General features: G+C 45.1%; 1 protein-coding gene across 1 annotated transcript in view; it reads right to left on the bottom strand.

Moving 5' to 3' along the window:
* The window catches only part of grk3 (G protein-coupled receptor kinase 3), a 57,279-nt gene that overhangs the window by 4,225 nt on the left and 37,523 nt on the right, over positions 1-15,531 (bottom strand). The window contains exons 12-20 of the mRNA XM_035627263.2: positions 14,547-14,641; positions 12,556-12,663; positions 9,583-9,649; positions 6,668-6,768; positions 6,120-6,186; positions 3,999-4,094; positions 1,734-1,896; positions 1,501-1,637; positions 101-214 (exon numbers count right to left, since the gene is read on the bottom strand). Coding sequence (XP_035483156.1) covers positions 101-214; positions 1,501-1,637; positions 1,734-1,896; positions 3,999-4,094; positions 6,120-6,186; positions 6,668-6,768; positions 9,583-9,649; positions 12,556-12,663; positions 14,547-14,641 — 948 coding nt within the window. The remainder of the gene's footprint in view (positions 1-100; positions 215-1,500; positions 1,638-1,733; positions 1,897-3,998; positions 4,095-6,119; positions 6,187-6,667; positions 6,769-9,582; positions 9,650-12,555; positions 12,664-14,546; positions 14,642-15,531) is intronic.

Below are 15,531 nucleotides of genomic sequence, written 5' to 3'. Positions count from 1 at the left end.
GAGGATAGAAAAAAAGAAAAAAAGAAGAAGAAGAAAATCAAGGGATCAGCTCTCTTGTCCTCATCTCGTCGACGCAGTGGGGAAATGAAAGCGGGCCTACCTCGCACTGCAGCACAAACTGCTTCCCGCCCTTGATGCGCAGCAGGATGCACTTCTTGTCTTTAATCTGCGTTTCCTCCACCGACACGATCTGCTCCATCGTCAGCAGGTTTTGCTGTGAACAGAAATTTTGCCAATCAAGAGTGTGCAAAGGTTGATGCAGATCATGATGCGCGGGGACCGGAGCTGAGCGACTACCGCTGCACAGCTGCCGCAGGGCTGCGGAGGTCACACTTCAGACCTGAGGGGAAAAAACGAATCACGTGCAATCCTGGAACGTGCCGTCCCAGGCTAGCTAGTTTATGCATTGAGTCTTTATTTTCCTGTAGTAATTGTAAACTTATTTATTTTCTTATTTACTTTTTCACTGCAACGGATGACGAGCGTAACCTCGAGCTGACTTTAATGCGGAACCACATATTAACGCTTCGAGTTATTTCTCTCCCTCCGCATAACACAGCGGGCGTCCGCTCAAACTACCCCGTCTCTTGCGATATATTGATGGCTTTTGTCTCTTTGACGTCCATCCTGAAAGCGACAAACAACTCCTGTTTGGCGTCTTCGGACTGGCTAATGGCTAACGGCTATGCGGCATACGTTGTCGGTCCCCACAGGAAGTAAACAAAAATGTGCCAATGGCGTCACGCGTTAAATTGCTCACAATTAACGCAAAGTTTTGCGCGTTAATGTTGACAGCACTAACATATACACAAAGGTGGTTCATGCCCTATCCAGGGGTGGACGGTATAAACGGTATAGAAAGTACGCCGGTATAAATTTGCCGTATGGTATGGATTTCCACTACACCGTACAGAAGAACGCTCTGTCGTTTTGTAATGAACCCTACAGTCACGTGCTTCGGGTCGAGAGTGACGCCCTGCGGCCGACGTGAACCGAAGGATCGGGCCTAGGTTCGTGCTCGATGAAGTGGATCCCGATCAGTTTAAATTGCTTTGATCGGGCCCCTGACACCGATCGTTGAAAGTTCCGACAGTTTGGTGCGTGTGCACCATGCATTTTTACATTATGTTACCGACGTTTGTCCTCAGTGGAAGGTGAGGGACACTCAGTCATGACTCGATGTTATTCAAGGTTCAAAGGGGTTGACACCGGCTCTGAAGTATCTCCCTTTAGTACAGCTACTTGCGGCAGTTTGAGGAGTCTGAAGCAGCGGGGTGGACTACACTCTAAAGACAGCGGGGACTCTGAGGACACAGCGGGGACCCGGACCTGGTGTTGAAGTGAACTCACCCCGTCTCTCGGCTTTCTAAAACGCTTTAGCCAGCTCTCCTTCGGTGTGGAGTTCGGGACGGAGGCAATCAGACAGACAGGACAGATATCAAACTGACACACATGAACGTTGCGCGTGACGAGACCGCGTGTGCTGCGAGGCGTACTCACCCGCGACTCGCCCTCCCCTCTCCACTCCACACGGTTGGGGAAGAGATAGAAGTACCGACGCTGCCACTGGGTCAGGAACGGGTTGCCCAGCTTCAGCATGTAGCCGTGCATGATGCAGTCTTTACCCAGGGCGTAGTCTGCGCAGAGAGACGAGAGTCAGAACGCCCGCCACTGTTACTTTTTCGAGCGTTTACCATCTGTCGTCCTGTTGCCCTCCCGGCTATTGTCATTACCCTCCTCGTGGCCGAGCTGCTTGTTCTTAGCCCTCTTGCGAGCCTCGCTCTTGTCCGTGTCCGAGTTGACCGCCTCGTAGACGGTCTCCGCCACCTCCTGCTGCCAGCGCTCCGAGATGACCAGGGGAAAGTTCTTGTACAGCTCCTGGTCACTGTCCAGCAACTGAAGCAGAAAACAGACGGTGACAGGGAGCAGGACGTTCAGTGAAGTCTGTACTATACAGGCGCTCGTCACGGGAACTCAATGACCTGTCTTTTCTTGTTTTTCTGCTTCTTCAGACGAAGAAATAAAAAGTAACAATTCAATCGCAAACAAAGAGAAGCTCATTTTGAATTATTCCTTTAAACGGGCGGGTTCAGTTCAGTCAGTCGACACTTTCATCACCTGCTGCCTGAGGATGACGTATATTTTGAAGTTTCACTACCTTCATATTGCATCCTGCCCATATATATATATATATATCAACGAGGGCAGAGGGGGATATTAAAAGCACCTCTTAATGTGACACGACGCAACCTCGCCTGTCTCTTTAAGAAACTCCCTGCCCTGCTTTCACTTTCACACAGAAACAGTCATTTTGTTCCGACTGGATTAACATCGGGGGGACCGGAGCCGCACGCGCTCCCCGCCCCCATCTTGTTGCTCTCGCGACTACTGTACACAGCGGTTATTTCCATCGCCGCGCCTGCGTTGATGACGAGCGCCGCCCGGGGGAAAACGTCAACAGGCCCTCCTGCCTTTTTCTTTCTCCGTGCCGGGGCATCAGAGGATGAATAACTGCGACTGCAGCCACATTAACGTTAATGGGGGAGGAAGCAAAATCATAGGGGGGGGGATAAAAAAAAATACATTGCATGTTGCGTTTAACATCTCCGTCTCAAACCACCTTCTTATTCTGAAGCTGCGGGTACAGTGACATGATTCAGGAATAGAGAGTCTGTGGGCCCCCCCCCCCCTTAAAAAATGACTCAACCCTCTGAGCGACATCTTTGCGACACCTGCAGGATGCACCAGCTCCTGTAACTGTAACGGCCACATGTTGTTCTGGGGTAACGGTTAAAAGGTTTTATTCTGAGAGACAGGGAGAGAGAGGGAGACCCCCCCCGCCCCTCTTGTTTTAGGAAGTGGCTCAATTATCTGGTTTCCTGTCTTTCTCGGTGGATACTGATCCCATTCATACTGTAACGCCTGGTGCGAGGTTCATCCGCGGTCACAAGCTAACAATCTTCACATTTGAGAAGCAGGAAGAAGAAAGTCTTTGTTCAGAAATCAGAAAGTTGATGGTTAATTATCTGTTGATCAACCGGTAGACTAATGGTACGGTTGGACGTACAGAATCACCAATGTCCAGAATGAGGTAGCCTGCGCGCAGCTACATTGTCAGTACAACAAATTTAGGATTTTCATACTAACTTACGTTTTATCTTAATGCTAATGTGAGTTGTACGATGGTGACCGTTGATGGTTTGTTACACCTGTGGTTCCTTCCTTACAGGTCTTGTTTTAATTATTGATTCATCTGCTGAAAACTTTATTCATAAACCGATTAAATCAAATAAAACTGCGAAAAGGACTTTTGCCTAACCCTTCCCCTGGAAACTTTTGATGTTTTTGGTTGAAAACTGACATTGGTACTAATGTTGGCTGATTTCAACATGGCCGCCGTTATCAGCCTGGCTACTGTCCAAAGCAAGGCACAACAGGAAACCCTGATCCCAGTGCTGAAACACACCCGGTTGTTTTCAAGAAGCAGCGGTTTTTTGGGCCCTCTCCAGTCCAGGAGCTCTTGACCAGAGGGTCGAATCCCAGTGGGACTTTCCACGGTCACCTAGACTGCCTCGGACGAGGTGCCGATGGCGAAGAACAAAGGCGCTGCCCTCTTCCTGTCGCCGTATTGCACTGTGCAACATCAACATTTACCTCATAGTGGTGAGGTAAAGCGAAACACTCGTCTAATACCACTTTGCCTGGCTGCTTTAAATCCTCACCTCCTGTTGAGCAAGTGCTGCGTCAGCGACTTGGAGCTGATAAATGTCCATCAAAGCGGGAGTGTGCCGTGTGTCGAAACCAGAGGATTGCAACAGAGGAATTGACCTCGGTCATACTTCTGGTTTCCAAGCAAGTTGCTTTATTTTGTAAAAACTGAAAAATGCCCCTACTAATGTTAATATGACCCTGTGGTGATTTGTTTCCTCCCGCTGCTCAGTGCACGTCTCTGGGGGGGAAGAGAAGTGGGTGATGAATGTTTAAGTGTCTGTTTTTACCTTGATGCCCTTGGTGTCCTCCTCGTCGAAAGAGCCTATGTCGAAGGCGTCCGCGGCATTCACCTCTCCCCTGGGGGGGATTAACGGGGGAGCGTACTGCACGGGGAGAGGGAAGAGAAGAGGTTTTCAGAGAGGGACATTGACAGAAGAAATGGCAGGAGGAGGAAAAAGAAAAGAGTGTGTGAGCAACACGACCACCACCCCATCGCTTCCCTGAAGTGACGGCGTAACCATAGCAACGGTAACTGTAACGGACTAATGACTACTGTAGCTCCATCCTGTGTTGTTGTCGACTGGGAGCCATCTGCGGCATGAATACGGTTTGGAGCAGTTTACATGTATTTGACACCGGGGCCAATGTGAGCCTTTCAGAGACACGTCAGCATGTGCGTTCATGTTCACCGATATGAACACACTTGTTTTACAGAACAAACAACGCGGAAAAGATATGTTGATTGATGTTCATATTTTACATAAGACACGTGGGTGTATTTGTGTTTTCTTTCCATCTATATTTATTCCCAACAAAGCTCGTGGTTAAACTGTGAAACATCAAACCTCAATTACATTTATTTGTAGTAAGGGAATCATTGCCATCAGTCGGGTATCCATTGGATACATTTAGGTCGTAGCTTTAACAGATCCTGACATGACAGAGTCCTTGTTGTTTTCAGTGAACGATACCCGAGGCTCTACACTTTAAATGTTTTCTTTAGGAGACCCAATACCAGTGGTTTCACATGCTTGTAGTTGTTAACACGTTGAGTGGTCACAGGCCTTTGGTTTGGGTTTATGTCTGTACATTTAATAAAAATCAAGGACCAGTAAACATCGAGGCTGCATTCATTTTGGTGAAATAACAGGTCAGGCTGTTCCGATTATCCAACCAATGACCAATGCCGTTTTTTGTTGATAGGGAGAAAACCATGACGCCCGGTGACCTCCTACTCTTCAGTAACTCACGTCTCACAGGGGCATCGCCACCGCAAACCTTTATCTCACCGCGACCGCCGCCCCCGTCACATCGGATAAATCGTCTCCTCGTCGGGAGCCGGATAAAATAAATGTTACCTGGATGTAGCTCCGGTGATACATACCACAGCTGTACCGTCCAGCAAATAAACGAGTGCTAACACAGTGATATATGAATCTGTGTCGTGTTTTGCTGTGGAGAAACTGAACAATAAATCTAAACCTACGCTGCAGGTAACTGTGGCCCTGAAAATTCTGCACTGCACCAAGTCACGCTGATGGAAAGATTCAAAATTAAATCAGATGTGATCTTTAGTTCCATTGATCAGAAATCCCGAGGACCAAGACTCTGCTAGCCAGTTTCATACTGTACAGAAAAACACATCCAGAAATATATAAAGCTGTAAAGACTGTATTTAATGTTGAAACGATACACAGCTAGAGAGCAAAGTTATTTGAAATCTGACACAGCCTATGGGAAGATTGAGGAAGAAGTGAGGCTGTTTGCTGCCTTCAGATGTTACCAAACCATGACGGCTGCTCAACAGTGTCATTTGAATAAATCTGACTCAATTGAAATATTTCAAACCTTGTCCTTGTATAAATATATGTGTACAAATAACACATGTATTGAATGTTTGGAGCACATTCATATTGATGAGGGTTTTAAAAAAAAACGTCTAGGAAGATGATTTGTTAATTCTCATTCATTTTAAATACATTTTGGAAAAATTAAAAAAACATAACCTTTGATTTTGAACACCCCCACCAAAATAACACTGGTCACAATATTGTATTATGTTGACAAAGACTCTAGCATAGATCAACTCTGCAGAATCGTACCCATCACATCAGATGTGGACTGTATCAAGCGGTGCAACTGACGATTATTTTCACCATCGATTAATCTGTTGATTATTTTCTCAATTAACTGATTAGTTTTTGTCCAGTTTAACAGATTAATCAATTATCAAAGTAGCTCCATATCCATATCGTAACCATTTCATGTATGCATATCATTACAAAAATGACTCGACCACTTGAGTCAGTCACAATATCGTCTCAACAAAGAGACGATGACAAAAAAACAAAAACCTGAAGGACACAGACGAAAAAGATGATTGATGGAGAAAAATGAAGCTCGCTCACCTTCTGGAGGTAAACCTGCTGCCAGTCGATGCCTTTGAAGAACTGATGCTCCTTCACCTCTGGGGCTCTGCGTGTGTGTGTGTGTGTGTGTGTGACAGAGAGAGAAGGACAGAGGGGAGATTTTCACAAATGTCTTCATTCATTTTTCTACACAAGGTGGCAGTGTTTACCACACGACTCCCCCTCTGACAAACATAATCCTGCTATTTAGCCCAACACCCCATGCAGACAGCGATCTGTCGCTCCGGTTCAGTCCTCGGCTGAAGTGAAACGACAGCGCTGATGAAATTAGCTATGAACTCGGATCAACTTGACGTCTGTCTCCATCCGACATGGCCGGGGCCGTAAACGTACACCACCCACTGTTTTTCGGCCCTAATGAGCACATCTAGCAAAAAAACCCAGTCTGATTGATGAATTCATTTGCACGCCCCGGGGACATGAACGCTGAGATGGGACAGGGATTAATGTGAATTTGTGTGTGTGTGTGTGTGTGTGTGTGTGTGTGTGTGTGTGTGTGTGTGTGTGTGTTAGAGAGTGTCTCGTACCCTCGGCCCTGGCAGCCGAGCCTCTTCGACACATCCCTCTGCAGCAGCCCCTCCAGCAGATCTTTGAGCTCTGCGGTGAAAGAGTCTGGCAGCTCCACATTCTGTGGGAGAAAGAGGGATGGGGGGGGGGGGGGGGGGGGGTGAAAAGAGTAAAAGTGAGAATAGGGAGTATGAAAATAGATCGACATCCTTTGCACCTATTACTATAGATAGTTCAGAGGTTTGCAACCGCCCAGTCAGCCATCAACACGGGATAATGGATGGATGGATAAAAGAAGAATCAGGTTAATGGGATATGATTAATATCAATAAATAGTGATAGTGCAGCAGGAAACAAAAGTTCATATTAATGGATTTAGTCAGTTGTATTACTACTCTGTCTCATTTTGACTTGGGTGAGAATAAAGCCCTGAGTTTAGGAACTGCACTTCTCAAACTTTGGGGTATGTAAACTGAAGGTTGCTGCCATGGATACGGTCAGATTGTTAGCTGTAGCTTGTTTTTTTATGTTTATATTCTTGCTGAATTAGCCATAAGCTGTTCCTGTTAGCAGTGGCGCCGTGGACGTACAGACAACCGGCACCGGATCACCGTGACACTGAAGTTTTGTCAAAATTAGCTGTTGAAATTGTATTATATTGTCATGTCATATTGAGTCAGCGTATCATTACTGTGGTTCCAGATTTGACAAGAGTAGGATTCTGAGAAGGAGAACTACAAACACCAAATGGTTTTAGGACACCAGCATGCACCTGTCTCTTTCACCTCAGGCAGGGAATTGTCTTTGCGTCTCTCCCAAAGCTAGAGAAGAGTTTGAAGCCCCACTCTAAAGCACGACCCTGCCTCAACCCTTCTATTTCATTTTTTTATGTAATTTCTTTTGCTGACGGGGTTTAGGTGGGAGGTGTCTCAGTGTTCAGGAGTGCCATCAATCAGGATCTGCTCCGTCCCTCCTCCGATCCATCTCTTCCTGTCCTGGCGGGTCAGTTTCTCAGCCTTTTCACTGCTGCCTTCTTCTATCGTGTTTATGTAATGAGACCATTCATCACGTTTAATAAAAACAAAGACATAAAGAACAGTATTTTTAGCCTGGTCAGGACCCCCTCCACCTCTATAACTGTCTTTCTCTCACTCTAACACGCGCGCAGACAGGGATTAAGGGGATGAATCAGCGTAAATGGCTGGATTAAAATCCTAATCTGGATTTATTATGATATGAAAGATCATACTTTCTCTGGTTAGAGTTCCTGCTCAACCAACAGCTCCAGTGTGAGCGTGTTTGAGTGTGCCTCACATAAACCGACACGCACGCACACACACCAAAAATATTCAATTATGTATAAGTAAAGCCCATCCAATTTGGATTTTTGGAGGCTGATATTAGGTTTCTGTATTAAAATAATTTAATTGAGGTTTGATATTTTACAGTTTAACCATAAACTTAGTTACAAACCAAAACACTGACAAAATATGGACACTGGTATGTATATCATCAGCCAAAGCTAAATTAGGGCTCTATATAAAAGTAATAATTTTATATAACTATATCAAAGACAATGACGAGGATTATTTTGGCCCTGATGCAAATGTTGGCTTTCTGCTAAAGCTGATTTGAATGATCATTTAAATGTTACTGTGGACTACTTCATCACACACACACATTCTTTTTTTTCCCTTTTCTTTTTCCAAATACAGAAAAGCCCCGGTTCAAAACAAAAATAAGGCTGTGAACTTAATTTCTTTTGATAAGACATGAAAAGAGGCTGAGTTTGAGAATACCATCCCCGGAGAGAAGATGGGTTTGTTGGGCGCTGCAGAAACTCGGCTGATTGGATGAAACAGGTGAAGATGAGAAACTGTCGACGCTCGTGACTTTTACTGACGATAACTGTCTGGGGTCGGAGCTGCACGAGGCTGACGAAGCCTCGGATCCTCGCATCAGATTCTCAAATCGGAGCAGAATGATTCGATTATTACAGTCCTGCAGTTCGCGATTGCTGATCATGGACTAATTCATTCCATATCTTATAATCTGGGCTGGTTATGGACCCTCATGCTTCTGCGGTAAAGACTGAAGTGTCGGAGGCGTCAAGTGTTGACATTTTCAGGGTATTTATCACGGATTATCAATTTTGGTACTTTCTTTAAATTTTAAATTTATGTTTCTTTTAAAAGTCACTTCTTGGTGATTGTGACCTGCAGGCTTCAGGTTCCCCCATCACACTGAAGTGTGCTGCGTACGGGCGACATGACTGTCGACACGACATGAGTGTCCGGGTGTGATCTTAGCACAGAGTGAAGCTAGAAACTGAAAACTTACTATAGAACACATCGAAACTGATGAGAGCCAATTCATTATGCAGCTACTTTTCCCTCTCATTTTTAAACAATGCCAGGGCCACAGATCCCCGACTCCCTGAGCAAACCTGTGCTGGATGTGGCTACAAATCCGTGTACTTCGGATTTTTCCAGCTTGGCCGCTACCTCCGTTTATCTAAGCTGAGGTTTCTGTCGTATACTTCGTCTCCTGCGTCTTCCAACGACACAGCAAAGTAAACAGTAAAGGTGACCCCCCCCCCCCCCCCCCCCCCCCCAAAAAAAAAAGTTGCACAACATAGACATTCATCTCTGTCAAGGATGTGCAGGAAAAACAGATGGAGAGTGGCACCGGAGTGCGGTCACATCTTGCGTGCGTCAAGTGTCCACACTGTTTGTTCACACACAATACAGTATACATAGGGATATTAACATCTGTGTGCATATGGTATTGCTGTGAGGTAAACACGGGCCACGCCCATGTGTTAAGACTCCTATGTGTTTCCGAGTGTGTTAACTCTTGAGACTCCTTGCAAAAAGATGTGGCCGCCGCCGCGTGCAACCCTTGGTCAGCGTGGGCGAGTGTGCATGTGTCTTACCATGGTGAGCGTCATGCGGTCAATCTCATGCTTGTCTTTGGTCTTGTGCTGTCTGAAGGGACTGTGCCTGAGCAGGAGAGAGAGAGAGAGAGAGACAGACACTTTTGACTATCCACTGTAGATGACTGGGGGACGGGAGGTGAGGTGAGGTGAGGTGAAGGAGGACACACGGAGGAGGGACGGGGCGCTGGACATGCAGGAGAGCAAGAAGTGGAACATTAATAAACATGCCGCAGATCACACCTTTTCGAAAAAACCCACATCCACACACTCCAACATCCCAGCCGAGACTGAAGCGGCGTGCTCACGCTACAACACAACACTCTAATTAGCCACCTGCAGGTTCAAGTGCGGACCGGGAGCTTTGAGGGCGTTTGAGAGCGTTCACATCTGTTACTGGAGGGGGGGGGGGGGGGGTGAGAATGCACAAAGTTGCTTTTAATGTCTATTCTGAATGGCTCTGATGTTGTCACCATTGCTGCGTCACAACCGTGCAAGATACGGTTATAAAATTTTACAATAAAATTCCTGGATCCGCACCAAAATTGAAGGGGAGTTTTCTTGGCCCATGTTCCATCCTTTCCCCGAGTTTCAGGGAAATCTGTTCTGTAGTTTTTTGTGTAACACTAAGCTTTCAACAACATTCCACCATCATATTTTTATTTATTATTATTAAATTAACAATTTAGTTGAATTAGTTTTTTGCTTGTTTGAACGGTGCTGACCATAAGAATTCTGTCAAAAGTTTTGTGAGAAATAAAACAGCAGTATTCCGTAACCCAGTCATGTTGCTGGCTATGTATGTATGTCTTCGTCTAGGGGAGTTGATTATTTGTCTTACAGATGAGTATGAGGATGAGTATGAGGCTGCGTTAAGCAAGGTGTATCCTGAGCAATGCATTTTTAATATTTTATTGCGTGGGGAAAAGATTGTATCAAATTAGAATCGGATCGGTATCGCCAGTTACTCAAGGTTGCAGGATCGGTATAGGATCGGACACGAAAAAGTGGTATCGTCCCATCCCTAGTTATTAATATATTAAAATGTTTTATTTCATTCTTAATGCTACACTATAAATATCACCCCCCCCCCCCAAAATTGCAACCCAAGTACCAGCTGCTGCCACGTCCCAAAGCATAAACACTTGGTGCAAGGGAGGAACATTCATCTCGTTTTTAGAACCTGAGGTTTGTTTGTGTAAAAGGTTCAGTTCCTTCCAGACTCTTAAATAACTAAATCACTTCACATGTTCACGAGGAAGTGCAAGTTCCTCTGCTTTTGATGACGAGCGAAAACATGAAACCGACGTCGAGCCGTTGGTCCTTCTGTGAGGAATCCGGACGGAGCAGTTGAGGAGTGTAGGTGTGGATCAGCCTGACACTGGTGACGTGACATACAACACAGTCCTGGTACACACGGGCAGGATGCACTCATGCAAAGTGAGAAATGTCTGAAGTAGTGCTGCAACAGTTTATCGATTACTTAATTAATCGCCAACTATTTTAATAATCGATTAATTGGTTCAAGTAGTTTTTATGGGGGAAAAACGTCAAAATTCTCTGATTTCAGCTTCTTAAATGTGAATATCTTCTGGTTCCTTTGCTCCTCTGTGACAGTAAACTGAATATCTTAATGTTTCAACATTTTATGGAGCCAACAACTAATCAATTAATCGAGAAAATAATCGACAGATTAATCGATTATGAAAATAATTGTAAATCTCAGCCCTCATTCTGCATCACGATTCCTGTCAGACAGGGATCTACTCAGCAGGATTATTTTTGTGGAGGGGTGGGGCGGGACCCAAGACCAAACCCATAACATGTTGGAGCATATCCCCAAAAAATTGTTATCACTTTAACTTTTACATGTTTACAGATTTCTACAGATATCTCATCAGATACAGAAATGCCTCCGATACTGCAGAATGATGCCGGATCAGACATAGCCGAGCACCAGAATCTATGTACCGATCTGATATCGCGTCTTTAAAGTAGTTGCACGCAGATAAAACTGCAATTTTTCTTTTCCTGCAAATCAATTCTGCACTGATGCTTGCAAGTTCTGTTTGTAGAGCAGCGAAGAAGAAGCAGTTTCCAGTAGTGTGGCATTAACAAGAACAGAGAACATGCCAGAAATTTGTCAATATTTTTCTACAGAAAGTTGCACAAGTAAAACAGTTACATGTACAGTATTCCTGTTTCATACTGTTACTGTGAAAGATACAATCGATTAGTTGTTTGGTTCTTAAAATGGTGAAAAATGTCGATTGTGTTTCATAAAACTCCAAGATGATGTTTTGTTTTGTCCACAAACCAAAGATATTCAGTTTACTGTCACAGAGGAGCAAAAAAACAGAAATTATTCATTCACATTTAAGAAGCTGAAATCAGAGAATTATGACTTGTTTCTGATGGCAAAAAACAACACAAACCTAAACCTAACCACCGCTTCCTCCAAGTCAGTTCCCCCCGACAAAATGTGTTTCCCCTCCCGTTAGGTTTGTGTTGAAATACACTGCCAACCTTTCACCAATGACCAACACAGTGTTCAAACACACTGATCCAAACATCAATGGAAAGACAGTTCACACACACTCTTCACACTTTTCCTGCTCGCGCAAACCTGGCAACCAAGTCTCTCTCTCTCACTCTCTCACTCACTCACTCACTCACTCACTCACGTATGCGCATCTCTCTTTTACCTGATTTTTTGACCTACTGCACCTACACCTCTGGCATTTACAGACTCCAGATCAAACAAACACACACATACACACGCACGCAGACTGGTGCACAAACAACATCAATCACACACCCAACAGACGGCGAGCAGGAGAGGGATTCAAAGAGGGTCCACTCAGCGCGGCAGAAGAGGCCTCAAACCAGCAAAGGAAGTCGGAGCGTGAAGTGCACAGAGGAGAGGACGGACGATGAGACCAAAGCGGGAAGAGAAGACGTGCGAGTATTTACCCTCGGAGGAGTTTGAAGAGCATGCAGCCTAAGGAGAACCAGTCGGCGCTGCTGTCGTACGCCGTCCCCTTCTGAAGAACCTCGGGCGCCATGTAACCATGAGTACCGCTGCAGCAAACAGATACATGTCAAACACACGCTCGTTACTTTTTTACGGCCGTTAGAGCAGAATCACACACAGCAGCCCCGTTTGGAAGTATTCATATCGTCGGAGGAGGAGGAGGTGGGCAATAAAACATTTCCCCTCCCGGTCCCTGGTAATAAAAGTTGTTTTTCTGGATGGTGCCTCAGCTCCTGGTTCTGCGGTGCGCAGTGATTTGCCGCAGGAAGCCGCGTGAGCCTTCGGCACTGCTGCAGGGACGAACGGTGCAGTTGGTCTCCTGGTGTTTGTCCAACTTGAGGGTTGATGACGCCACAACAATGGGAGATGATCCATCCATACCGTTAAAGGTACCAATAATTACATACTTATCAAGTAAGAGCAGTTCGAATCTTATATTTATTGAAACAAACTAAATCACTTTGCTCGCAAATGTCTCATCGTGTCCCTTTGTTAAGGAAAAACACATGAATGAAATTGAATTTAAATTTTCAATTGCACCCCCGAAAAGTTCTTTAATCGCTCCTCAGTTTTGGCAGAAAAGAGTATGAGTCAAACACTGAATGTAATTGATGATATTGGTATCATGTGCTAATACATTTCTGCAAAGTGTCAAATCAGCTTGTCTTCTCCTCTGTTTGTGGCTCATTCGTGATCATCTATTAGGTCGGAAAAATCCTCACAGTGCCCTGGATAGGAAAACAGCCCTGCCCGTGTATATTACTTTTAATGCGGCTTTATTACCATATAATCACAGACATGTGTGGGTCGGGAGTCATTAAAACCAATGACCAGTATGGCGGTGTGTCACGTGAGGCAGAGTGGCCATGCGTTCGCCACCTGCTGTCCAGTGTCCGTAACCTTTTACACTGGACCCCCAAGGCACAACAGGGGTGACACACTCTTTTTGAACATCTCCGGTTCCGGAATTTCATTCATTTTCTCCATTGACATTTCCAAAAATCCTTATATGAAGAGTTTTAAACCTGGAACCAAGACAAGAAGCTACGAGAACGAATCCGTACCATAAAAACGATTTATTAATGTGGAGCAAAAATGGAAGAAAAGACAAAGGTACAAGACTGTGTATGTAATTATTTGAAGAGTGAAGGAACTACTCCTCCCATAAGCCATTGCGAATGCATTTCCAACAACAATTTAGCTTTTTTTTTTTGTTATGTAACCTTCATCGTCATCACTGTAGTGTTTATATTGTTGATAAGAGTCTGGTAATGTATTGCAACCTGTGTTTTGTGAGCGTATGAAGTGTATAACAATCGTAGAGTTCAGTGGTAGCATCGGGTACCAATAACGCATGCTGCGTTCAATTACATCTCGGAAGTCGGTGTTCGGAAGTCGGGGTTGATTGGGTTCCTCTAACCCTCCGAGTCAGAATTCAGACTCCAGAAGGTGTTCGAGTGGCAACCTCCGACTCGCAGGTCTGTAATGTCAGTTTCTTAGGTATAATGGAATGACAACCCCAACGCCCGAGCTCCTAGTACAATTGAACGCAGCATCACTCGCCTAAATGAAGTTTGCGGGTGTGGTAAGCGTTTGCACCACTCAGAGACGTCGATGTTTAGGATTGTGGGTAGTGTAGTATTTCTCAATGACATCGCAAATAAGACATGTTTTTTCTAAAAACAAGGTTGATTCAATACAGACTTTTGGCTTCTACATGTGCATATACCATCGTTTTACAACCTCGTAGCTTGTGGTGAGTCTACATTGATTAGTTAAGTCAGTATGGCTAATAATCAAAATGTCAATGGCGAATATGAATGGGGACTTTCACTTCCGGAACCTCACTGTCGCGCTCTACAGAGGCGCAACATTCCCGCGTTGACCATGCAGGCCGCGTAAACAGCGCTTCGGATAGGTGCACACTTACACACTGGCGTGGGGTTTTCTCTTGGAGAAGTCGCAGGCCAGGCCGAGGTCGGAGATGCGAACGTGACCGTGCTCATCCAGCAGGATGTTGGCGGGCTGAGGGGAGACAAGCACACAGAGGCAGTTGGGTGATAGTGAAACATGTTGGAGACCTCACTAAGTCACTCCTTATGTGACAGTTTCTGCTCACCAGGAGAAGATTCAGCGTGGATACAGGTAATGAAAGAAAAGCCCCCCCCTGTCCTGGTTATCCTCACTCACTCAGTCTCCTCAGAGCCTCATTGTAATCTGCATTGTTCTGCTCTGTGTATTAGAGCCCCCAGACTGCTCCCTGACTTCCAGCAAAATATATCTATTATTATGGCAACCAGTCCAAACAGGGGGAATTGGAGGAAAAACAGAGGGCAGTTGAAAACATGGCTGATACCAATCTATGGCTTTGAAACAGCATTTCTCCAACAGATATCTATCTTTCTTATAAAATGCCACATGACACGATAAAGCATGTCATCTAAGCAGGACTGCAACTAGCGGGGATTTCTACAAGAACGAGAGAATATGTGCGGCTGACTTTGTGAAATATGAACACATACTGAATATTTGGGGATATTTTGGGGGTTTTGCAACTGTTGGTAAAACAAAGAGGTTTCATAGAGTAGACCAATCCATTGTGAAACAATTGTCGGTTGCAGCTCAGACGGAGATTGAGCATTTGTTCGGGACTATTTTCAGCGGCTAATTAATCCACATTTCGTGCTGCAGTGGGCATTTGGTAGTGTGTCTGTGGTATTGACTCAAACTAGTGGTGATGGAACGCGTCGCCCAGCGCAAATCTTTGACTCACTGGTGTGTTGTGTGTGAGTTTTTTTGGAACATTGGAGCGCTATGGCTCAGAGGAATCAGAAATATCAGGGTTTGGATTCCCGGACAATACTTGTTATCCGGACACTTTCATTGACAATGAGGCAAGGAACTAAAAGGTTCAT

The sequence above is a fragment of the Scophthalmus maximus genome, chromosome 2 (assembly GCF_022379125.1).
Source record: "Scophthalmus maximus strain ysfricsl-2021 chromosome 2, ASM2237912v1, whole genome shotgun sequence".
Classification (NCBI taxonomy): Eukaryota; Metazoa; Chordata; class Actinopteri; order Pleuronectiformes; family Scophthalmidae; genus Scophthalmus; species Scophthalmus maximus.
The sequence above is the reverse complement of the archived record's forward strand: the minus strand, read 5'-3'. Positions and strand labels throughout refer to the sequence as shown.